Source organism: Lucilia sericata, unplaced genomic scaffold (genome assembly GCF_015586225.1).
Source record: "Lucilia sericata isolate MDLA Ls3-8-SP2 unplaced genomic scaffold, ASM1558622v1 Contig000268F_arrow, whole genome shotgun sequence".
NCBI classification, from domain to species: Eukaryota; Metazoa; Arthropoda; class Insecta; order Diptera; family Calliphoridae; genus Lucilia; species Lucilia sericata.
Genome location: NW_023994293.1, coordinates 163,349 through 185,765, shown reverse-complemented (window position 1 = coordinate 185,765; position 22,417 = coordinate 163,349). Strand labels below are relative to the sequence as shown.

The following is a 22,417-nucleotide window of genomic DNA, read 5'->3' as shown; positions in this document are numbered from 1 at the left end:
TTTAGTTCTGTTCTAGTTCTGTTCTAGTTCTGTTCTAGTTCTGTTCTAGTTCTGTTCTAGTTCTGTTCTAATTCTGTTCTAGTTCTGTTCTAGTTCTGTTCTAGTTCTATTCTAGTTCTGTTCTAGTTCTGTTCTAGTTCTGTTCTAGTTCTGTTCTAGTTCTGTTCTAGTTCTGTTCTAGTTCTGTTCTAGTTCTGTTCTAGTTCTGTTCTAGTTCTGTTCTAGTTCTGTTCTAGTTCTGTTCTAGTTCTGTTCTAGTTCTGTTCTAGTTCTGTTCTAGTTCTGTTCTAGTTCTGTTCTAGTTCTGTTCTAGTTCTGTTCTAGTTCTGTTCTAGTTCTATTCTAGTTCTGTTCTAGTTCTGTTCTAGTTCTGTTCTAGTTCTGTTCTAGTTCTGTTCTAGTTCTGTTTTAGTTCTGTTCTAGTTCTGTTCTAGTTGTGTTCTAGTTCTGTTCTAGTTCTGTTCTAGTTCTGTTCTAGTTCTGTTCAAGTTCTATTCTAGTTCAGTTCTAGTTCAGTTCTAGTTCTGTTCTAGTTCTGTTCTAGTTCTGTTCTAGTTCTGTTCTAGTTCTGTTCTAGTTCTGTTCTAGTTCTGTTCTAGTTCTGTTCTAGTTCTGCTTTAGTTCTGTTCTAGTTCTGTTCTAGTTCTGTTTTAGTTAAGTTCTCATCCACCTTTTTATCAAAAATTTGTTTGTTCAACACCACTGCAAATCCCTTGAGGCATCAAGCGAACTTCAACGAGTCGTCTAAGCCTTAACAAGAACTTTTTAAATGAAGAGTACTTAGTAAACTGATCTTTTAAAGTAATAAAATACCAAATGCTAATTGAATTCTAAGTTCTTTTTGTTTTTTACACAACATTTTTCAACTGAAGATGGTGATAAGAAGAGTAATTTAAGGTGGGATTAAAATTAGCAAAAAGGAAATAAAATTGTTTTTTGTTATATTTAAGAAGTTTTATTTTTAGTATATGACCTTCAAATCTACTGCTACCCGTTTCAGTAGGAAAATCTTTTATTTTTTATTTATAAAATTTCCCATAACTGGCCTTGTTTTAAAAGCTAAATATTTAACAATTATATTAATAAACATTTTTAAATGATTTATTTTCTTTTAACAGTTAAATAAAACTTTGAGGGTAAAGTGTAAGAGACTTTTTTATTATTTTATTAAAAAAAAAACTTTTTAATATTTAAAAACAAAATGAAAAATATTCCACACATTTTTTTATAGGCGTATGAATAAATTTATTTAGTTTATGATACACAAATTAGTCAAATTAGTTCAAAGTAATAAACCTGGAAAAAAGAAGCGCCGACATACAAAGCAAGGTCAAAGGTAAATAAGGGTTACAAATTCAAATCGGTAGTAGAAACATTTACATAAAATTTATGGTGGGAATATTTAAAACAAACAACTTTTATAAATATCATACATTTATGTAAATAATTTGTTATGATTAAATTAGAGATAAAATAATAGGAATATTTAAAACAATAAAGGAATTTTTAGAAATTAATGAAATAAATGAGAATGGTTCAAAGGTCACGATAATAATTATGCAATTTGAGATCAATTTCATTGCAAAGTTCTGAATCAGTTAAACATTTTTAAACCAAAATTTACAACTAAAATCTCAAACCAATAATTTGGCTTGTTATCACCATCTGTGAAAAAGAACCCACTTCATCCATTACCTTAACTATTAATTTTAACTAATCAAACACAAAATGTATAGTGGGTGTTAATAAATTTGTTTTCCATTGACTTTAACATGAAATCTCCATGTTCTCTCCATACTCCAAAAAGAAACATAAAACTTTATTATGATGATTTATTCCCATTTTATTTTACGATAATTATTATGGGCAAAAACACAAATCTGTTAACATTATAGTTACTAAAAGTTTGTGCGTGAGTAAGTGTTTTTGTCTTTTTTTATGTTTAAAATTAAATTTATTATTCCACAGAATACAATATACAAGATTCTTGATTAGCCCAAAAAAACACAATTTGTAAAGGTATTATCATAAAATAAAAATCTCCAAGACTTGTAGAAGAACTCCTTCGCCTCACGTGTATTCAAGGAACATGTGTGTAAATTTAACACTGTTAACTTGTCTATGATTAAGGTACCCTACAGCGCAAATTATAAACAAGCTAATTGGTAGTACAGGCTATTTTCTAAAAGGCGAGAGGTCATCACAGAGTCATTGAATATTGAACAGAACTAGAACATAACTAGAACAGAATTAAAACAGAACTAAAACAGAACTAAAACAGAACTAGACAGAACTAGAACAGGACGAGAACAGAACTAGAACAGAACTAGAACAGAACTAGAACAGAACTAACTAGAACAGAATAGAACAGAACTAGAACAGAACTAGAACAAACTAGAACAGAACTAGAACAGAACTAGAACAGAACTAGAACAGAACTAGAACAGAACTAGAACAGAACTAGAACAGAACTAGAACAGAACTAGAACAGAACTAGAACAGAACTAGAACAGAACTAGAACAGAACTAGAACAGAACTAGAACAGAACTAGAACAGAACTAGAACAGAACTAGAACAGAACTAGAACAGAACTAGAACAGAACTAGAACAGAACTAGAACAGAACTAGAACAGAACTAGAACAGAACTAGAACAGAACTAGAACAGAACTAGAACAGAACTAGAACAGAACTAGAACAGAACTAGAACAGAACTAGAACAGAACTAGAACAGAACTAGAACAGAACTAGAACAGAACTAGAACAGAACTAGAACAGAACTAGAACAGAACTAGAACAGAACTAGAACAGAACTAGAACAGAACTAGAACAGAACTAGAACAGAACTAGAACAGAACTAGAACAGAACTAGAACAGAACTAGAACAGAACTAGAACAGAACTAGAACAGAACTAGAACAGAACTAGAACAGAACTAGAACAGAACTAGAACAGAACTAGAACAGAACTAGAACAGAACTAGAACAGAACTAGAACAGAACTAGAACAGAACTAGAACAGAACTAGAGAACAGAACTAGAACAGAACTAGAACAGAACTAGAACAGAACTAGAACAGAACTAGAACAGAATTAGAACAGAACTAGAACAGAACTAGAACAGAACTAGAACAGAACTAGAACAGAACTAGAACAGAACTAGAACAGAACTAGAACAGAACTAGAACAGAACTAGAACAGAACTAGAACAGAACTAGAACAGAACTAGAACAGAACTAGAACAGAACTAGAACAGAACTAGAACAGAACTAGAACAGAACTAGAACAGAACTAGAACAGAACTAGAGCAGAACTAGAACAGAACTAGAACAGAACTAGAACAGAACTAGAACAGAACTAGAACAGAACTAGAACAGAACTAGAACAGAATTAGAACAGAATTAGAACAGAACTAGAACAGAACTAGAACAGAACTAGAACAGAACTAGAACAGAACTAGAACTGAACTAGAATTGAACTAGAATTGAACTAAAAGAGATCTAGAACGGAACTAAAAGGGCTTTTCTACAAAAAAAAGTGTCTCTCTAATAATACTGTAGCTACTTACAAGTCGACTCTAACTAAATATAATCACATTACATGGCTTAATCTATATCTCCTTATACTTCAGCTTTATTCTACCTCTTGTCGTGTGTAGTGTTAATTTCATTATCTTGTATCTTGTGGATATATTTTTCTTTTTTGTGAGATGCGTAGAACATTTTAATTTGTCTACAATTCGTTGTCTCTATCACTTTATATTCCATAAAAAACTGCGACAAATAAATGTTTAAGCCATAATAAGATGGCAGTTTTCTTAAACAAGTCATGTTTAGAAATCAAACATAAAAACGCCCGCATCGTAAAAGACCTGAACAAATGTTTACGTTTTTTCTAGAGACCTATAGAAAAAAGGCAGGCGACTTTAGAAATGTGGACATGTAGACATTGAACAGTCATATATTACCACTGCCGGAAGCTATGGCAATTTTACACCATCTCTCTTTCATAACTGACCAATTCTTTCTTTTTGCCTTTTAAAGCAAATTTAAGATTCTTGAATTAGTTGCGGCTTCATATATTTTTTTTTTTTTAAACACACACGAATATGCAAAGAATTTTTTATATGACTTCATCAGTCAAGTAAACAATGGAAAGACAATGACCTGTTGTCTTCTCGGGTTCTTTACGTTTTATTAATTTTTAATTTGCCATATCAGCTTGAAAATTAAAAAGCGCATACAATTATTTATTATACACATTCATTTTAATAATGGTTTTAAATTTAAATTTTGTTGCCAAACATACAAACTTAATTTAAATTAAATAAATATACAATAGGGAGCTTCACAGTTTTGTATAAATAAATTTAGAAACTACAAATTCAAATAGCAGAAACTGCTTATAAATCTTATTACTGTTAAAATGTGAACTACGTTCCCAAAAATACCTTAAACTTGAAAATTATTTTGTTTTCATAAACTGTGATTACCCCTACATTTTACTCCGATTGCAATACACATTTTTACAATTTCTCGTTAAAAGCACCAACAACTATAATTTTTCAAAATTAAATGACAACAAAAAGTTCATAAGTTGTCATAAATTTGTAACAATTAGTAAGAATTGTTTGTGTTAGTAAAATAGTTATTATAGAAATAAAAAAACAAATTAAATGGAATGAAACAATTACAATTGAACTTGTTTGGGTAATTGAAAGTAAACTTAATTATTGTTATGGTTGGAAGATTTGATTTCTGAGCAAATTTGAAGAAAAACTGCAAATATTTGGTAAATTTGAAAAATTTTAACAAGACATGTGATGGCAAACAGTGAGGCAAGTGCACAATGAAATACAAACAAAACTAATCAGTTCCAGTTTAGTTCTAGTTTAGTTCTAGTTTAGTTCTAGTTCAGTTCTAGTTCAGTTCTAGTTCAGTTCTAGTTCAGTTCTAGTTCAGTTCTAGTTCAGTTCTAGTTCAGTTCTAGTTCAGTTCTAGTTCAGTTCTAGTTCAGTTCTAGTTCAGTTCTAGTTCAGTTCTAGTTCAGTTCTAGTCAGTTCTAGTTCAGTTCTAGTTCAGTTCTAGTTCAGTTCTAGTTCAGTTCTAGTTCAGTTCTAGTTCAGTTCTAGTTCAGTTCTAGTTCAGTTCTAGTTCAGTTCTAGTTCAGTTCTAGTTCAGTTCTAGTTCAGTTCTAGTTCAGTTCTAGTTCAGTTCTAGTTCAGTTCTAGTTCAGTTCTAGTTCAGTTCTAGTTCAGTTCTAGTTCAGTTCTAGTTCAGTTCTAGTTCAGTTCTAGTTCAGTTCTAGTTCAGTTCTAGTTCAGTTCTAGTTCAGTTCTAGTTCAGTTCTAGTTCAGTTCTAGTTCAGTTCTAGTTCAGTTCTAGTTCAGTTCTAGTTCAGTTCTAGTTCAGTTCTAGTTCAGTTCTAGTTCAGTTCTAGTTCAGTTCTAGTTCAGTTCTAGTTCAGTTCTAGTTCAGTTCTAGTTCAGTTCTAGTTCAGTTCTAGTTCAGTTCTAGTTCAGTTCTAGTTCAGTTCTAGTTCAGTTCTAGTTCAGTTCTAGTTCAGTTCTAGTTCAGTTCTAGTTCAGTTCTAGTTCAGTTCTAGTTCAGTTCTAGTTCAGTTCTAGTTCAGTTCTAGTTCAGTTCTAGTTCAGTTCTAGTTCAGTTCTAGTTCAGTTCTAGTTCAGTTCTAGTTCAGTTCTAGTTCAGTTCTAGTTCAGTTCTAGTTCAGTTCTAGTTCAGTTCTAGTTCAGTTCTAGTTCAGTTCTAGTTCAGTTCTAGTTCAGTTCTAGTTCAGTTCTAGTTCAGTTCTAGTTCAGTTCTAGTTCAGTTCTAGTTCAGTTCTAGTTCAGTTCTAGTTCAGTTCTAGTTCAGTTCTAGTTCAGTTCTAGTTCAGTTCTAGTTCAGTTCTAGTTCAGTTCTAGTTCAGTTCTAGTTCAGTTCTAGTTCAGTTCTAGTTCAGTTCTAGTTCAGTTCTAGTTCAGTTCTAGTTCAGTTCTAGTTCAGTTCTAGTTCAGTTCTAGTTCAGTTCTAGTTCAGTTCTAGTTCAGTTCTAGTTCAGTTCTAGTTCAGTTCTAGTTCAGTTCTAGTTCAGTTCTAGTTCAGTTCTAGTTCAGTTCTAGTTCAGTTCTAGTTCAGTTCTAGTTCAGTTCTAGTTCAGTTCTAGTTCAGTTCTAGTTCAGTTCTAGTTCAGTTCTAGTTCAGTTCTAGTTCAGTTCTAGTTCAGTTCTAGTTCAGTTCTAGTTCAGTTCTAGTTCAGTTCTAGTTCAGTTCTAGTTCAGTTCTAGTTCAGTTCTAGTTCAGTTCTAGTTCAGTTCTAGTTCAGTTCTAGTTCAGTTCTAGTTCAGTTCTAGTTCAGTTCTAGTTCAGTTCTAGTTCAGTTCAGTTCTAGTTCAGTTCTAGTTCAGTTCTAGTTAAGTTCTAGTTAAGTTCTAGTTCAGTTCTAGTTCAGTTCTAGTTCAGTTCTAGTTCAGTTCTAGTTCAGTTCTAGTTCAGTTCTAGTTCAGTTCTAATTCAGTTCTAATTCAGTTATAATTCATTTCTAGTTCTAGTTCAGCTTAAGTTCGATTCCTGTTCTGTTTCAATTCTAGTTCTAAATAGTTCATATCTAGTGTCTAGTTTTTGATTATTTAACATAGCTTATGTAACTGTTAGAACAAATATTTAAATTAGTCTACACAATCATTACACAATCTTTAACATTTATAGTTTTGTCCATTAGCCATGTTAAGAAAAAATATTTATATTTATTTAAACCCATAAACTTGTATGTAGTGAGTGTTACATGTAAATTAAATATACATTTTATGTAGGTGTGGTATTTATTGCACATTATTTATATAGATCACTTGAACAATTGTTTCTGTAACAATTTTCCTGTATTCAAGCAAGTTTAAAAGTTTTTTGTTATCCTAAACAAAGCAACTTTGAAAGTAGTTTGACCATATAATAAACAAATATTTATGTAAATTTAAAAATTTTTTCAACATGGCATAACACTTTTGAATTGAAGAATTAACTGATTATTAAAAAGTAATAAAGGAAAGAAATAAATATGAAAAGAATTTCAATACTTAAAAAAGGCAATAAATTTGATAAAGCTTTTCCGTAGTTTGAAAAATAATATTTGGAAAATAAATTAATAAAAATTATTCCAAATGATTTTTTTATTGAAGTAGTTGCAACAGTAGTTGTTGCTGTCATTTAATGTGACACTGTAATTTGTAACAAACCACAGAATGTAACGAAAGACTTAGCAACATACCTGATGAGAATATTTTCTGGTTTTTATTACTCTTCTACTTCTACATCTTATACTCTTTGGCTACATACGAAAAAAAACAAAAGACTTAAGAAACAAACCAACCTGCTGCTGTGTTACAAATAAAATTTATTTTAACACTTTTTTATTACTTTAATTTACCATAATATTGCGGAATATTTTATATATAAGTTTTATACCCACATTTTTTTCTTGCTGTAGTTATTTTCTCAATTATTTATTTTTTTTTTTTTCATTGGGTTCTGTTTCATTTCAAGTATGTTTGTAATCCGTTAGTACCCAGCCATAGCTTATGAACTGATTTAAATTTCAATTTTTTATTTTAGTATTTAAAAAGCAGAAACAGAATTCTGTTTACCATGCACCACAAGATCTTTTGTAATTTTCGTGATTTTAATAAATAAAATAAAATTTAACCAAAAAAAAGAAGTATGTATGTACAACAAAACTATAAAACAAAGCAAAGGAAAACCAAAAAAGAAACCCATTAAATAAAATAATAAAACTAAAACTAAAAAACCAAATAGCAATTGCAGTCAATCAAATGGTAAATAACTGCATTTTAAATATATTTCAACTACAAAATAATAAATGTTGTGAGTATGAGTACTAAATGCTAACAATGCTCTGAATGGCACCAAAATAAAATTAACAAAAAAATAATAAAATTAAATAAAACGAATTCAGACTTAAAGAAACTTTACCATATTAGGTTTTCTGCTAAATGCAGGCAAAGAAGGGGCGGTTTCTATACATTTTACATAGAAATAAAAAAGAAATAAAATTAAAAGTCGTGTTTTAAATTTTGTGGGTAAAAACATAAAAACAATTGAAAATCAGAGCATTGAAAAAAAAAAATATAAAATAATACAAACTGTAAGGTCAGTTCAAAGGCGAGACTGTAATAGAAACAGACTATAGAGAGACCCTGGAATAAATATGAGCATTTTTAGAATGCACTTTTATGAAAGTATTTTGAAAATAACTGATCGTACAAAACATCTTGATGTCTGATAAACCTTTGCTCGCTCACGTAAAGATCATATATTTCTAATTAGTAGAACTGAATTATAACAGTAAAAAAACTTAACTGAACTGAACTAGAACTGAACTAGAACTGAACTAGAACTGAACTAAAACTGAACTAAAACTGAACTAGAACTGAACTAGAACTGAACTAGAACTGAACTAGAACTGAACTAGAACTGAACTAGAACTGAACTAGAACTGAACTAGAACTGAACTAGAACTGAACTAGAACTGAACTAGAATGAACTAGAACTGAACTAGAACTGAACTAGAACTGAACTAGAACTGAACTAGAACTGAACTAGAACTGAACTAGAACTGAACTAGAAATGAACTAGAACTGAACGAGAACTGAACTAGAACTGAACTAGAACTGAACTAGAACTGAACTAGAACTGAACTAGAACTGAACTAGAACTGAACTAGAACTGAACTAGAACTGAACTAGAACTGAACTAGAACTGAACTAGAACTGAACTAGAACTGAACTAGAACTGAACTAGAACTGAACTAGAACTGAACTAACTGAACTAGAACTGAACTAGAACTGAACTAGAACTGAACTAGAACTGAACTAGAACTGAACTAGAACTGAACTGAACAACTAGAACTGAACTAGAACTGAACTAGAACTGAACTAGAACTGAACTAGACTGAACTAGAACTGAACTAGAACTGAACTAGAACTGAACTAGAACTGAACTAGACTGAACTAGAACTGAACTAGAACTGAACTAGAACTGAACTAGAACTGAACTAGAACTGAACTAGAACTGAACTAGAACTGAACTAGAACTGAACTAGAACTGAACTAGAACTGAACTAGAACTGAACTAGAACGAACTGAACTAGACTGAACTAGAACTGAACTAGAACTGAACTAGAACTGAACTAGAACTGAACTAGAACTGAAACTAGAACTGAACTAGAACTGAACTAGAACTGAACTAGAACTGAACTAGAACTGAACTAGAACTGAACTAGAACTGAACTAGAACTGAACTAGAACTGAACTAGAACTGAACTAGAACTGAACTAGAACTGAACTAGAACTGAACTAGAACTGAACTAGAACTGAACTAGAACTGAACTAGAACTGAACTAGAACTGAACTAGAACTGAACTAGAACTGAACTAGAACTGAACTAGAACTGAACTAGAACTGAACTAGAACTGAACTAGAACTGAACTAGAACTGAACTAGAACTGAACTAGAACTGAACTAGAACTGAACTAGAACTGAACTAGAACTGAACTAGAACTGAACTAGAACTGAACTAGAACTGAACTAGAACTGAACTAGAACTGAACTAGAACTGAACTAGAACTGAACTAGAACTGAACTAGAACTGAACTAGAACTGAACTAGAACTGAACTAGAACTGAACTACAACTGAACTACAACTGAACTAGAACTGAACTAGAACTGAACTAGAACTGAACTAGAACTGAACTAGAACTGAACTAGAACTGAACTAGAACTGAACTAGAACTGAACTAGAACTGAACTAGAACTGAACTAGAACTGAACTAAACTGAACTAGAACTGAACTAGAACTGAACTAGAACTGAACTAGAACTGAACTAGAACTGAACTAGAACTGAACTAGAAAACTAGAATGAACTAGAACTGAACTAGAACTGAACTAGAACTGAACTAGAACCTGAACTAGAACTGAACTAGAACTGAACTAGAACTGAACTAGAACTGAACTAGAACTGAACTAGAACTGAACTAGAACTGAACTAGAACTGAACTAGAACTGAACTAGTTCTAAAAAAATCACTTTTCACACTTTATTTTATTGCATTATTACTTGCATTAGCAATTGCAGTACGTCAGTAGTTTTCATGGTGGCTTTAGTAAAATAAAAGTAATACATAAAACCAAAAAACAAATGAGTGGGTTTGGTTTTAAGGTATTGTTCAATTAGTATTATTTACTTGGCGGATACTTCTCTCAACTAAAACACAATTCCTATAAATTTTTTCTCCATTTTTTAATTGTAGCCTGCCATAAGTGCAATAATGCATAAAAAGATAATGGTAAAAATAAAAAATATTTCTCCAAAAACCAAAATTGCATAATTTTTATTATTAGTATTAAAAAGTAAAACGAAACAAAGGAAATGTGTATGTGTAAACAATGTACACATGTATGTAAGTTTTTGTTATAACAAACATATTATTTTATAGGTTCGATTATAAAAAGGTTTCCTATACTATTATAAAATAGCTGCAACCAAATTGGTTTAATCCATGCTTTAGTGTCAAGTCTATTGTTATAAGAATTTTGTTGTTTCATATTTTACAAACAAGTTTTTCTTGCAAAGCCTAAGGCTTATAAAACTACATACAGCATTTTGAAACAAAAAGAAAAAAATTGTAAACTTTTGTAATAAAAAGTCGTGGGTGCTGTTTAAGCGTGCCTGGTCAAAAGGGTTAAGTGGTAATGGCTTTAAAACACAAGCCACTAGAGAGACAAACAATATATGGCTTACAGTTGGATTTATGTACAAAAAAATTTTAACTAATAACTGTTAAAAATATTATATACTAGCAATAACTAACAACATTTCAACGGCTAATGAAAATGTTGATATATTAAATGTTTTCTTAAGAAAATTTTGCAATATCTAGTGTTTTAGAAAAATGGTTTTGGGAAATGTTGAAAATAACCCACATTTTCAAGGAATTAATATGTTTAACAAATATTAAGAGATAACAGGATAAGTGCATTTAAAGAAAGTAAGACAAATTGAGTTCAGGCTCCATTTCTGTTCTAGTTCTGTTGTAGCTCTGTTCTAGTTCTGTTCTAGTACTGTTCTAGTTCTGTTCTAGTACTGTTCTAGTTCTGTTCTAGTTCTGTTCTAGTTCTGTTCTAGTTCTGTTCTAGTTCTGTTCTAGTTCTGTTCTAGTTCTGTTCTAGTTCTGTTCTAGTTCTGTTCTAGTTCTGTTCTAGTTCTGTTCTAGTTCTGTTCTAGTTCTGTTCTAGTTCTGTTCTAGTTCTGTTCTAGTTCTGTTCTAGTTCTGTTCTAGTTCTGTTCTGTTCTAGTTCTGTTCTAGTTCTGTTCTAGTTCTGTTCTAGTTCTGTTCTAGTTCTGTTCTAGTTCTGTTCTAGTTTCTGTTCTAGTTCTGTTCTGTTCTGTTCTAGTTCTGTTCTAGTTCTGTTCTGTTCTGTCTGTTCTAGTTCTGTTCTAGTTCTGTTCTAGTTCTGTTCTAGTTCTGTTCTAGTTCTGTTCTAGTTCTGTTCTAGTTCTGTTCTAGTTCTGTTCTAGTTCTGTTCTAGTTCTGTTCTAGTTCTGTTCTAGTTCTGTTCTAGTTCTGTTCTAGTTCTGTTCTAGTTCTGTTCTAGTTCTGTTCTAGTTCGTCTAGTTCTGTTCTAGGTTCTGTTCTAGTTCTGTTCTAGTTCTGTTCTAGTTCTGTTCTAGTTCTGTTTCTAGTTCTATTCTGTTCTAGTTCTGTTCTAGTTCTGTTCTAGTTCTGTTCTGTTCTAGTTCTCTTCTAGTTCTGTTCTAGTTCTGTTCTAGTTCTGTTCTAGTTCTGTTTTAGTTCTGTTTTAGTTCTGTTTAGTTCTGTTATAGTTCTGTTCTAGTTCTGTTCTAGATTTGCTCTAGTGCTGTTCTAGTGCTGTTCTTATTCTGTTCCAGTTCTGTTCTAGTTCACTTCAAGTACATATGAAGTAGATTTGCAAAACCTATAACATATACAAGATTTACATTGATAGTTAATTAGAAAATATGATTTTGGTACGGTTTATTGGGAATTTATGATTTGTTATTATTTAATTTTAAATTTTATTATTATTTAATTAAATTGCTTAGTCACACCATAAATATTTGTATTCATTATCATAATATTTAATAAACTTTTATGATTTAGTAAGTACACACTATTAAATTTTCTCACTATAAAATCTATGTGTTTATTTGCAATAAATCTTTTTTCTCAATAAAAAGCATCAATTTAAAAAGTCATTAATACCTAGTACCCATAAATATCGTTTGAAAAACTCTTGGCCAGTTACAAACAATTCAACAAAATTGTTTTTTTTAATAATGATTTGACATTAAGTAAGATTTTTCTATATAATTTTTCAATTTGTTTAGTTCTAATTACATTTTTATGTTTGAAAAAAATAAACACAAAAAAAGTCATGATTTTTTTAATAACAAAATGACCAGCCTTTTTTTCTAACACAAATTATTATAATTAATGTTAAGAAAATAAACAAATTATTTTATTTTTGTAAATTATACATAAATATGTATATGTCTGGAGAACCCTTTAGGCCTTTAAATAATTGTTAGAAATTTTAGCATGATGTCACATAAATAATTTGCAAATAAAAATATGATAAAAAAACATTAAAAACTGAGTATAATGGCATTTTGTAAAACGTAATTTATTCTATGAACTCATGTTTTGTTAGAACGTTTTCTAAAGCAAATGCGTGAGCGGAATTTAAATTAGATAAAAATAGAAAAAAATCTATTATGCTGAAAGTTTCTTGACATGTTTTTGTAAAATTAAAGAAGTCGTACTTAAACTATAGATTGTTTTGGAAATCTATGTTTTAAATTTTACTTTTAAATTGTGCTTAAAGAGTGGTGATTATCGAAAATCAATCTCATTAATATTCCATAAACATTTGACCTAAAAAGGCAGCAGAGTTTTAAAGAACATTCTTAATTTTATATAATTTTAATTAGAATAGTGTTACAAATAACATTTGTCTTTCGGTTATTCTTGATCTATTACGTGATCAACTCTAGTTTTGTTCTAGCACTGTTCAAGTTCAATTTCATTTATAATCAATCTCTTTTGATCTAATTTTCAACATATAATAAGTTAAGAATACAACTATAACCGATCACGGTACTAGTTATATGCCCTTTTCTCTTTCCAGCAAGTTTTACTGAAAAATTCAGAAAGTGCTATCAGAATTATAGGTTCAAATTATCTGTTCTACATATTTTCTTCCCTTTTATCTTTTTTCTACTCTTAGCCAAAATAAATTGTACGCACTCGTATAGTTTTTACGGGACCTGATGGATAGTCATTGAGAGGACCATTGCAGGTACGGCAACGAGCGAACGATTTGATCTACCTTCTTTGATTAGAGTTTTCAATCGTAACGGATTTTCTAAAAACTCTTGCCAAACTAAGAAGGAAATTGAGAAATGCAAAGAGACAACGGGAAAGTTAAACCCACTCGGGAGGGTATTCTGAACCAGGAAGCGAACCCAGGGGACCTATATCCAACAAAACCCACCAGCCTAATTTCACTATCATATGCGTTCTAACCGATTATGCCATTGTGGCATTCGTTAAATCTTTGACACTATGCTTGTTTTCAAAATGTGTATATTCAGAATACAACAACAAGTTTTAGTGGTGTGTAATTCTAATAAAATTCTATTTATAGATTTTAAGGTGAATTACTAAATGGTGGTGAAATTTTATAGAGTTGCTATTTTTATGAGAGATGCCACACAGTTTTTTAAACAAAGTTGCCAGTTTTTTTTTAATTTTGAAAAATAAACGGAGAAAATTTAATCTCTTTAATGTGGGGTTCTAGTTAAATACTATTTCGCTTTTAGTAAATTCAGTTCACTTGTAGTTAGTTTTAGTTCAGTTCTAGTTCAGTTCTAGTTCAGGTCTAGTTCAGTTCTAGTTCAGTTCTAGTTCAGTTCTAGTTCAGTTCTAGTTCAGTTGTAGTTCAGTTGTAGTTCAGTTCTAGTTCAGTTATAGTTCAGTTCTAGTTCAGTTCTAGTCAGTCTAGTTCTAGTTCAGTTCTAGTTCAGTTCTAGTTCAGTTCTAGTTCAGTTCTAGTTCAGTTCTAGTTTCAGTTCTAGTTCAGTTCTAGTTCAGTTCTCAGTCAGTTCTAGTTCAGTTCTAGTTCAGTTCTAGTTCAGTTCTAGTTCAGTTCTAGTTCAGTTCAGTTCTAGTTCAGTTCTAGTTCAGTTCTAGTTCTAGTTCAGTTCTAGTTCAGTTCTAGTTCTAGTTCAGTTCTTGTTCAGTTCTAGTTCAGTTCTAGTTCAGTTCTAGTTCAGTTCTTCAGTTCTAGTTCAGTTCTAGTTCAGTTCTAGTTCTAGTTCAGTTCTTGTTCAGTTCTAGTTCAGTTCTAGTTCAGTTCTAGTTCAGTTCTAGTTCAGTTCTAGTTCAGTTCTAGTTCAGTTCTAGTTCAGTTCTAGTTCAGTTCTAGTTCAGTTCTAGTTCAGTTCTAGTTCAGTTCTAGTTCAGTTCTAGTTCAGTTCTAGTTCAGTTCTAGTTCAGTTCTAGTTCAGTTCTAGTTCAGTTCTAGTTCAGTTCTAGTTCAGTTATAGTTCAGTTCTAGTTCAGTTCTAGTTCAGTTCTAGTTCAGTTCTAGTTCAGTTCTAGTTCAGTTCTAGTTCAGTTCTAGTTCAGTTCTAGTTCAGTTCCAGTTCAGTTCTAGTTCAGTTCTAGTTCAGTTCTAGTTCAGTTCTAGTTCAGTTCTAGTTCAGTTCTAGTTCAGTTCTAGTTCAGTTCTAGTTCAGTTCTAGTTCAGTTCTAGTTCAGTTCTAGTTCAGTTCTAGTTCAGTTCTAGTTCAGTTCTAGTTCAGTTCTAGTTCAGTTCTAGTTCAGTTCTAGTTCAGTTCTAGTTCAGTTCTAGTTCAGTTCTAGTTCAGTTCTAGTTCAGTTCTAGTTCAGTTCTAGTTCAGTTCTAGTTCAGTTCTAAGTTCAGTTCTAGTTCAGTTCTAGTTCAGTTCTAGTTCAGTTCTAGTTCAGTTCTAGTTCAGTTCTAGTTCAGTTCTAGTTCAGTTCTAGTCAGTTCTAGTTCAAGTTCTAGTAGTTCAGTTCTAGTTCAGTTCTAGTTCAGTTCTAGTTCAGTTCTAGTTCAGTTCTAGTTTCATTTCTAGTTTCAGTTCTAGTTCAGTTCTAGTTCAGTTCTAGTTCAGTTCTAGTTCAGTTCTAGTTCAGTCTAGTTCAGTTCTAGTTCAGTTAGTTCAGTTCTAGTTCAGTTCTAGTTCAGTTCTAGTTCAGTTCTAGTTCAGTTCTAGTTCAGTTCTAGTTCAGTTCTAGTTCAGTTCTAGTTCAGTTCTAGTTCAGTTCTAGTTCAGTTCTAGTTCAGTTCTAGTTCAGTTCTAGTTCAGTTCTAGTTCAGTTCTAGTTCAGTTCTAGTTCAGTTCTAGTTCAGTTCTATTTCAGTTCTAGTTCAGTTCTAGTTCAGTTCTAGTTCAGTTCTAGTTCAGTTCTAGTTCAGTTCTAGTTCAGTTCTAGTTCAGTTCTAGTTCAGTTCTAGTTCAGTTCTAGTTCAGTTCTAGTTCAGTTCTAGTTCAGTTCTAGTTCAGTTCTAGTTCAGTTCTAGTTCAGTTCTAGTTCAGTTCTAGTTCAGTTCTAGTTCAGTTCTAGTTCAGTTCTAGTTCAGTTCTAGTTCAGTTCTAGTTCAGTTCTAGTTCAGTTCTAGTTCAGTTCTAGTTCAGTTCTAGTTCAGTTCTAGTTCAGTTCTAGTTCAGTTCAGTTCAGTTTGTCTTCTAGTTCAGTTTAGTTCTCTAGTTCAGTTCTTCTAGTTCGTTTAGTTCAGTAGTTCAGTAGTCATAGTTCAGTTCTAGTTAGTTCTAGTTCAGGTCTGTTCAGTTCTAGTTCAGTTTCAGTTCTAGTTCAGTCTTAGTTCATTTCGAGTTTTAGTTTGGTCAGTTCAGTTCTAGTTCAGTTCTAATTCAGTTCTAGTTAGTTCTAGTTCAGTTCTAGTTATTCTAGTCAGTTCTAATTTAAGTTATTTCGTTCAGTTTAGTCAGTTCTATTCAGTTTAGTAGAACATCAGTTCATAGTTCTTCTAGTTCAGTTTTAGATATAAGTCTCTAGTTAGAACAATCCTAGTTCAATATCTAGTTCCAGCTATACATTGAAGTATAAATTTAATATAGTTCTAGTTCAGTTATAGATCAGTTTCAGACTTTCGTCGAGAACTACTAGTCTTCACTATAGCCTTAATGAACAATTTTTTGGAACTTTCAGATTTAGTTCATTTATCCCGGAATCACTGGACTTGATCGGAGTTCTTTCCACATTATGGTTTTTTAATAATACATTTATTTCTTTTTGAAAATCATCCTTTGTTTGAATTATTACTTCGTAACAATTTTTGTAACCATATATTCTTAAAACAGTATATATATTTTATAAAGGAAGTTAATAAAGTTATTTTGTAAAAGTGAAATAAAGTAAAAATAACTTTTCAACAAATTCACTTTAAAAAAGAACACACATGGTCATAAACAAAAATGTTTGGCAGAAAGTTGTAAACCAATTATAAAAACAAACTATAACTACAATTATATAAAAATAAAGATATTTCTTTAAAAAATAACAAAAAACTTACAAGAAATTCCTTTTTTGAGGTATAAAAATGTGGTTAAAGTTTGTCTTTTGGAATCTTGAGTCTTGAACTTGCTTGAAAATGAAATCTTGAGTCTTGATTGTAGTTTATATTAGAAATCTTGAGTCTTGATTGAAAGCAAGCTTACTTTCTTTGGCAATTTTTTGTTCATAACTAGTGTTAAGAAATAAAAATAAAATAAGAATAATTAAAAAGCAGAAAAAATAATAAATTTAGTTTAAAACTTAAAAACTATTTGTAGTTATAACAGAAATTAAAAACTGAAGGAAGAAAGTGTAAATTACTTTCCGGTGGTGAATTTCGAGAGACTTTCCAACAAACCAATGTAGGAAGAATGTTCATAGGCAGTAGCTAAATCGGACAGCTTTTCAACAAATTCATTGCTGACACCCTTCTCTTCCAACAAGTTCATTAACAAATCGTAAAGGTACTAAAATAAAAATATAGAAAATAAATTATCATTACAAATCATCATAACAATAAAAAAAAAACTTACGCCATCCAAAACATCACCAGCTACAGCATAGACTTTGTCGTTCCATTCACCTTGGTAAATGGTCATTTCGTCAATGCCAAAGATGTCATCTGTAAGTGTTAAACAAATTATTTAAAAATTATGTTTTTTATAAGTTTTTTTTTTTTATTATAAAACTTACTGTATTCTCCTTCTTGGGGAGTACCTTGCAAGAAGGAACAGGTGAAGGATAGGGTGGTAGAACCTCTAACGATATCAACTTCAAATTGAGGTTTGCTGCGCATTTCACCCAAATCGGGTTTGTCGGCATTGGGATCAATTTCGGGTTCTTCTTCAGTATCAACGGTATGGTTTACATTGAAATTAATGACAATTCTGGAAAGCGGAAAGAATTGAATTTTTAGTGAAAAATGCATTTTTTAGAAAAAAATATTTTTGAAGGAAAAATCAAATTTTTAGAAAAAAAAATATTTTTTAAGGAAAAATCAAATTTTTAGAAAAAAAATTATTTTTTAAGGAAAAATCAAATTTAAAAAAAAAAAAATTTTTAAAGAAAAAATCAAATTTTTAGAAAAAAATTTAATTTTTAGTGAAAAATCGATTTTTTTGTGAAAAATTTAATTCTTATTTAAAACTTTGTCTACAGTCTAGTTTTTTGTCTAGTCTTCTACAGTCTACGCTATAGTCTAGCTTATGTTCTAGACTATTCTAAAGTCTAGTCTATTCTATAGTCTAGTCTAATGTCTCGTCTATAGTCTAGTCTATAGACTAGAATATAAAATTTTAAATTCTTATTCCCATTAACAACTTACTTTTCCTTTTCAGCTTGTTTGCTCAGCTCAACTTCGGCACCGTTCAATTTAACAGCAAAACCTTCCAATGTGGTGGGTACAGTCTTGATTTTTTGGGCCTTACGTTCGGCCAAAATTTCCTCTGTTAAAAATTCAACCAATTCACGTTCACCTAAAAGCACAAAACAAAATCATTCAAGTCTTTGCCGGCTTCTTAAGAATGCACTCTATTTCATCACTTTTTCTAATTGAGGTTATGTAAGTTTACTGTTTTCTTTCAACAAACTCTTTCCATTCATGATTTCTACTGGTCTTACCTTTAGTATGCATACGCTTCATGCCACAACCGCAATTGCAGTTCAAGGTAGGATTATGCACTTGCAAAACACTGCCCTTTTGTTGACCGGAATATTCTGGAGTTTTGGACATGTGCCATAAAGTGCGAGTAAAATCGCGTTTGCCACCGAAAACATTTTTTAAGGAGGTGTTGCCCACGAAGCGTAAAGTAGCCTTGGTTAAGTTGTTCATGTTTTAATTTATTGAGTTAAACTTTTTAAAGAATTTCACAAAATTTTAAAGAAAACTAAATGCAATTTCGCGTGCCGAGTTATGTCAATTGAGGAAAATTTATAACTAAGAGAAAATATAACCTCAAAATATGTAAATGACAGTTGAAAAAGAAAAAGTGCTGCCTAGTTTTTGCATGTTTCAGTAATGCCTAGTTTTTGCTTGTATAACAACTCTGTGCTAATAGTAAACAGCTGTTTACCATTTTGTTGTTGTTGAAAAGCTGATGAAAAAAAATTTATTTTATTGGAAAATTTACAAGTTTTTGGCTAGAAACTAGAATTTATCACAGAAATTTTAAATCTAGCAATTAGTAATCATTGTGAAATTTCAAAATGAATAGTTTGGGTGATGATTGTAATGAATTGAAGCGAAAATATGATGAATGTTTCAATTTATGGTTCTCTGAAAGATTTCTAAAAGGTGACAACGATGATAGCATGTGTGCTCCCATATTCAAGGTCTATCAGGAATGTGTTAAGGTAATTGATTAGTTATAATAATAAAACAATTTATAAGCTTTTAACTAAAGTATATTTTTTTATATTTCTTTAGAAAGCCATGCAAGAGCAAAAAATCGAATTGCGTGAAATAGAGGCCGATTACACTACTGGTGGCGAATACAATAGCAAACCTGAACAGAGCAAAAGCTGACCCATACTAAATAGTGATTATGCCTCCTGGGATTTTAATCAAAGCGACCAAATGCCCTCTACTTCTCGCAGTGGGGCTTCCAGCGGAGGCAGTGGTGGTGGACGTGGTTTTATGTCCCATAAAAGAGGCACTTCTATTTAAGTTTTAAAAGTTTGTTTTTCTATTTTTCCAATTGTTAAATGCAATTTATCTTTTTTAGCTATTTAACAATTTTATTATCTACTATGTACAAAAACAATGTTATGGCATCAATTTTATTATTTATTTGTAATCCAAAGTTCAATTTTGATGGATCTAATATTCCATTAAATGCAAGATCTATTGAAATTTTTTAATAAAAAATAAGATATATTTGATGTTTAAATGTAATTTAAGATATAATTTCATTATTTAAGAGGCTAGAAACAATTGAAAAGCCTATAATCCAGACCAGTTGACTATATATCATACTTCAGACTATAGATAACAATATAGACCATACTACAGACTAACTGTAGACAGGACAATAGCCCAAATTATAGATAAGACTATAGTCCAGACTTTAGACAATACATGCAAATGTATACATGTTTGTAAAACCTTTATTGATAACAAATTTTGATTGCTTTTGAAGTGTTATGAACTACTTACCTAAAGCTTTCCTTTTACTTTAAAGCATTACACAATTACCACCAAATTCTGTAAAAAAATATATAATCAACACTTTTATTTAAAACTTAAAACTATTAAATATTTCCAAGAAAAATGTCTTCCTTTTTAAAATCAGCCTGCCTCAAATCTTTTCCATTAATTGTGTTTCACTCATAAAGGTAAACTCTTTCAAATATTTATCTCTTCTTTCGCACATTTGCTCATTGTGCCCTTTGACCTTACACAATAAACAAACAATTTCCGTTTCTTTTGCATTTAAACTATAGCGGGGAAATATATTACTACATTTCATTTTCTTTTGCCAATACGAACATTTGTGCTCCGTATGGCCCACTTCACGGCAAATCCAACATTTTTGTTTCTGTTGATACTCCAAACAATTATGAGACTCTAGCTGAGTGCAACGACGACAGTTATTGCAGTGAACATAATAAGGTTTAACACATAAACCGCAAAGATCACAATGCTTATAGGTGGCACCATTTTTGGACGGACAAGAGTTACATTTCTCACAATGGCGGTTCTCTAAAGCGGTATATTTTTCACATTTGGAACAGTATTTATATTGTTCTTGTATGGGTAATTTTAAGAGCTGCAAGGGTACATTGGTAAAAATACGTACCGGTGAACCTAATTTACGGGATTTATTGCCCATATCGGTGTAGGAGGTGTGGTTGGTATAATTAATTTTATAATCCGACATTTGTAAAGCGGGCATTTGCTGCTGTATATAGTGGGCTGAGAAATAGGGAAATATCCAGAATATGGGTAAAGGTTGATAGGGCAATTGATTGATGCGATTGTAAAGTTTGGTGAGTTTATGCAAAGTGGCTGCTACCGGTTCGGTACGACAACCAAAAGGAGGATCCGTAAATATCAGGATTCTATCGTTGCTTTAAGAAGTTAAAAGGAGAAAAAGTTTTGATAATTTTATTAAAATCTGGAGTTATGATTAAGCTTACCTTTTACATTTTAAAAAACGGAAAAATTCTTGCTTTTGCAATTCGTCAAAAAAGTAATTGTTGCACATATTATACCAGGCATACTCCTGGTCATTGTAAAAGTAATAAAAACGATAATCAAAATCTAATAGAAAACTTTTTATATTTGCCGAACACATATTCTGAAGATGGGCATGTAAACGTGGAGCTCCAATGCATATAACTTTTCTATAGTGGATTGAAAGTATGTTATTATTAAAGTTTCAAACTTTTCTTTATAAAAAAACTTACGTTACTTTCAAATCATTGAAGCAATTCTCAAAAAACTGCAAAGCTTTGTCATCGAAAAAGTACTGAGCTTGGGCCTTGTCATTATCCAAAGGTGTTAGAAAGGTGGTAGGATTCTTAATTAGTCTAGTGGCAAGATTTCTTTTGACTTCATGTTTTAGATGTGGCTGTAGATCACTTTCTTTAAGCGGTTCATTGCAGGTTAAGCAATAATGTTTTTGCGACTCATAAGTGGAATCGAGAAACTGAAATATTTGTATTTTAAATTTTTTTTGGCCAAAAACTCCAAATTTGTTAACATTTTAGTGAAAACTGAATACCTTTTTATTTTATACTTTCAAAGTTTTGTCTACTTCATTCCCACTTACCTTTTCCCTTAAATTCCTAAACTGCAAAGTGGACACATCGTACACACGACTCAAATGTTTCGTTGTCAACTCCTTGGCCGGCAAATTAAATGAACACAATTTTTTATCTCTATATGCCGAACAGGCATAATAACCCTCACGCGGACTCTTGTCCTCATAGTAAAACAACAGAGTGGGACCATGAGCGCAATGGGGATGCGGTTCACCTTCTTCCTCGTCCTCACATTTGATCAAAAGTTTGCCGGCATTAGCTGTTTGCACGAAATAAACATTTATTATGGATTGATTTTGTTTTAGAATTATAATTTTTTGGGAAAAACTCACTTTCTGTCAATAATTTCATTATTAATTTGGAGTTTTATGTGAATTTTGAGAAAAATTATGAACAATTTGAATTTTTCGGCGAAGAAACAAAAAAATGCTTGTTTTTTCAAATCTAAACACTCACAGGGGAAGTGATAGCACAACAGCTGTTGTTAGGAAAAACAGGGTTGTTTAAAGAAATTAACAGGGTGTTTACGAGTTTATGATAATTAAGTCGTTTTAATTTAAATTTTTGAATCCAAATGTAATTTAATTATAATTTTATAATAAAAACAAAATTTTACAATTGTTTTATTAAAACATATTACGAATATATTTGTAAATAAACATTTCTGACGCATTTATTTCTAGGCACTCAAAGTGTTATGATAACCCTAAAATTAGTAAATAAAGGGTTGTTAGCTTAGCTAAGCAATAGCACAAAAATCTAAGGACTGTTATAATTTAAACTTGACAAATATCTTTAATCTTGATATTGTTTTTAAAATTAGTTTGTTTTTTGAATTTTAAATAAAAAACATTGAATTTTTATTATTTTTTCTTTATTTAAAAAATACGACTTTATTTCGGTATTTATAAAAGTAAAACACATTAAAACAAATAAAATTATTATTAAATTAAACATAAATTTATATTTAAGCCTTGACAAGCAGTTGTACAAAATAGAATTAAAAAATCTCATGCTTT

General features: G+C 31.0%; 3 protein-coding genes across 3 annotated transcripts; 1 reads left to right on the top strand and 2 right to left on the bottom strand.

Moving 5' to 3' along the window:
- Positions 1-16,366: 16,366 nt before the first annotated feature.
- Positions 16,367-18,590, bottom strand: LOC119602991 (complement component 1 Q subcomponent-binding protein, mitochondrial). The gene is made up of 5 exons (XM_037954840.1): positions 18,255-18,590; positions 17,959-18,109; positions 17,328-17,521; positions 17,168-17,256; positions 16,367-17,101 (listed from the first exon to the last, which is right to left on the bottom strand). Exons 1-5 carry the CDS (start codon positions 18,463-18,465, stop codon positions 16,952-16,954), a joined length of 795 nt encoding a protein of 264 aa, XP_037810768.1. The 5' UTR covers positions 18,466-18,590; the 3' UTR covers positions 16,367-16,951.
- A 91-nt stretch (positions 18,591-18,681) lies between these two features.
- LOC119602992 (TP53-regulated inhibitor of apoptosis 1-like) lies at positions 18,682-19,527 on the top strand. Its single transcript, XM_037954841.1, has 2 exons — positions 18,682-18,986; positions 19,060-19,527. Exons 1-2 carry the CDS (start codon positions 18,840-18,842, stop codon positions 19,156-19,158), a joined length of 246 nt encoding a protein of 81 aa, XP_037810769.1. The 5' UTR covers positions 18,682-18,839; the 3' UTR covers positions 19,159-19,527.
- A 307-nt stretch (positions 19,528-19,834) lies between these two features.
- Positions 19,835-21,867, bottom strand: LOC119603000 (rRNA N6-adenosine-methyltransferase ZCCHC4). Its single transcript, XM_037954852.1, has 5 exons — positions 21,731-21,867; positions 21,407-21,657; positions 21,042-21,283; positions 20,772-20,978; positions 19,835-20,702 (listed from the first exon to the last, which is right to left on the bottom strand). Exons 1-5 carry the CDS (start codon positions 21,747-21,749, stop codon positions 19,931-19,933), a joined length of 1,491 nt encoding a protein of 496 aa, XP_037810780.1. The 5' UTR covers positions 21,750-21,867; the 3' UTR covers positions 19,835-19,930.
- Positions 21,868-22,417: the final 550 nt, after the last annotated feature.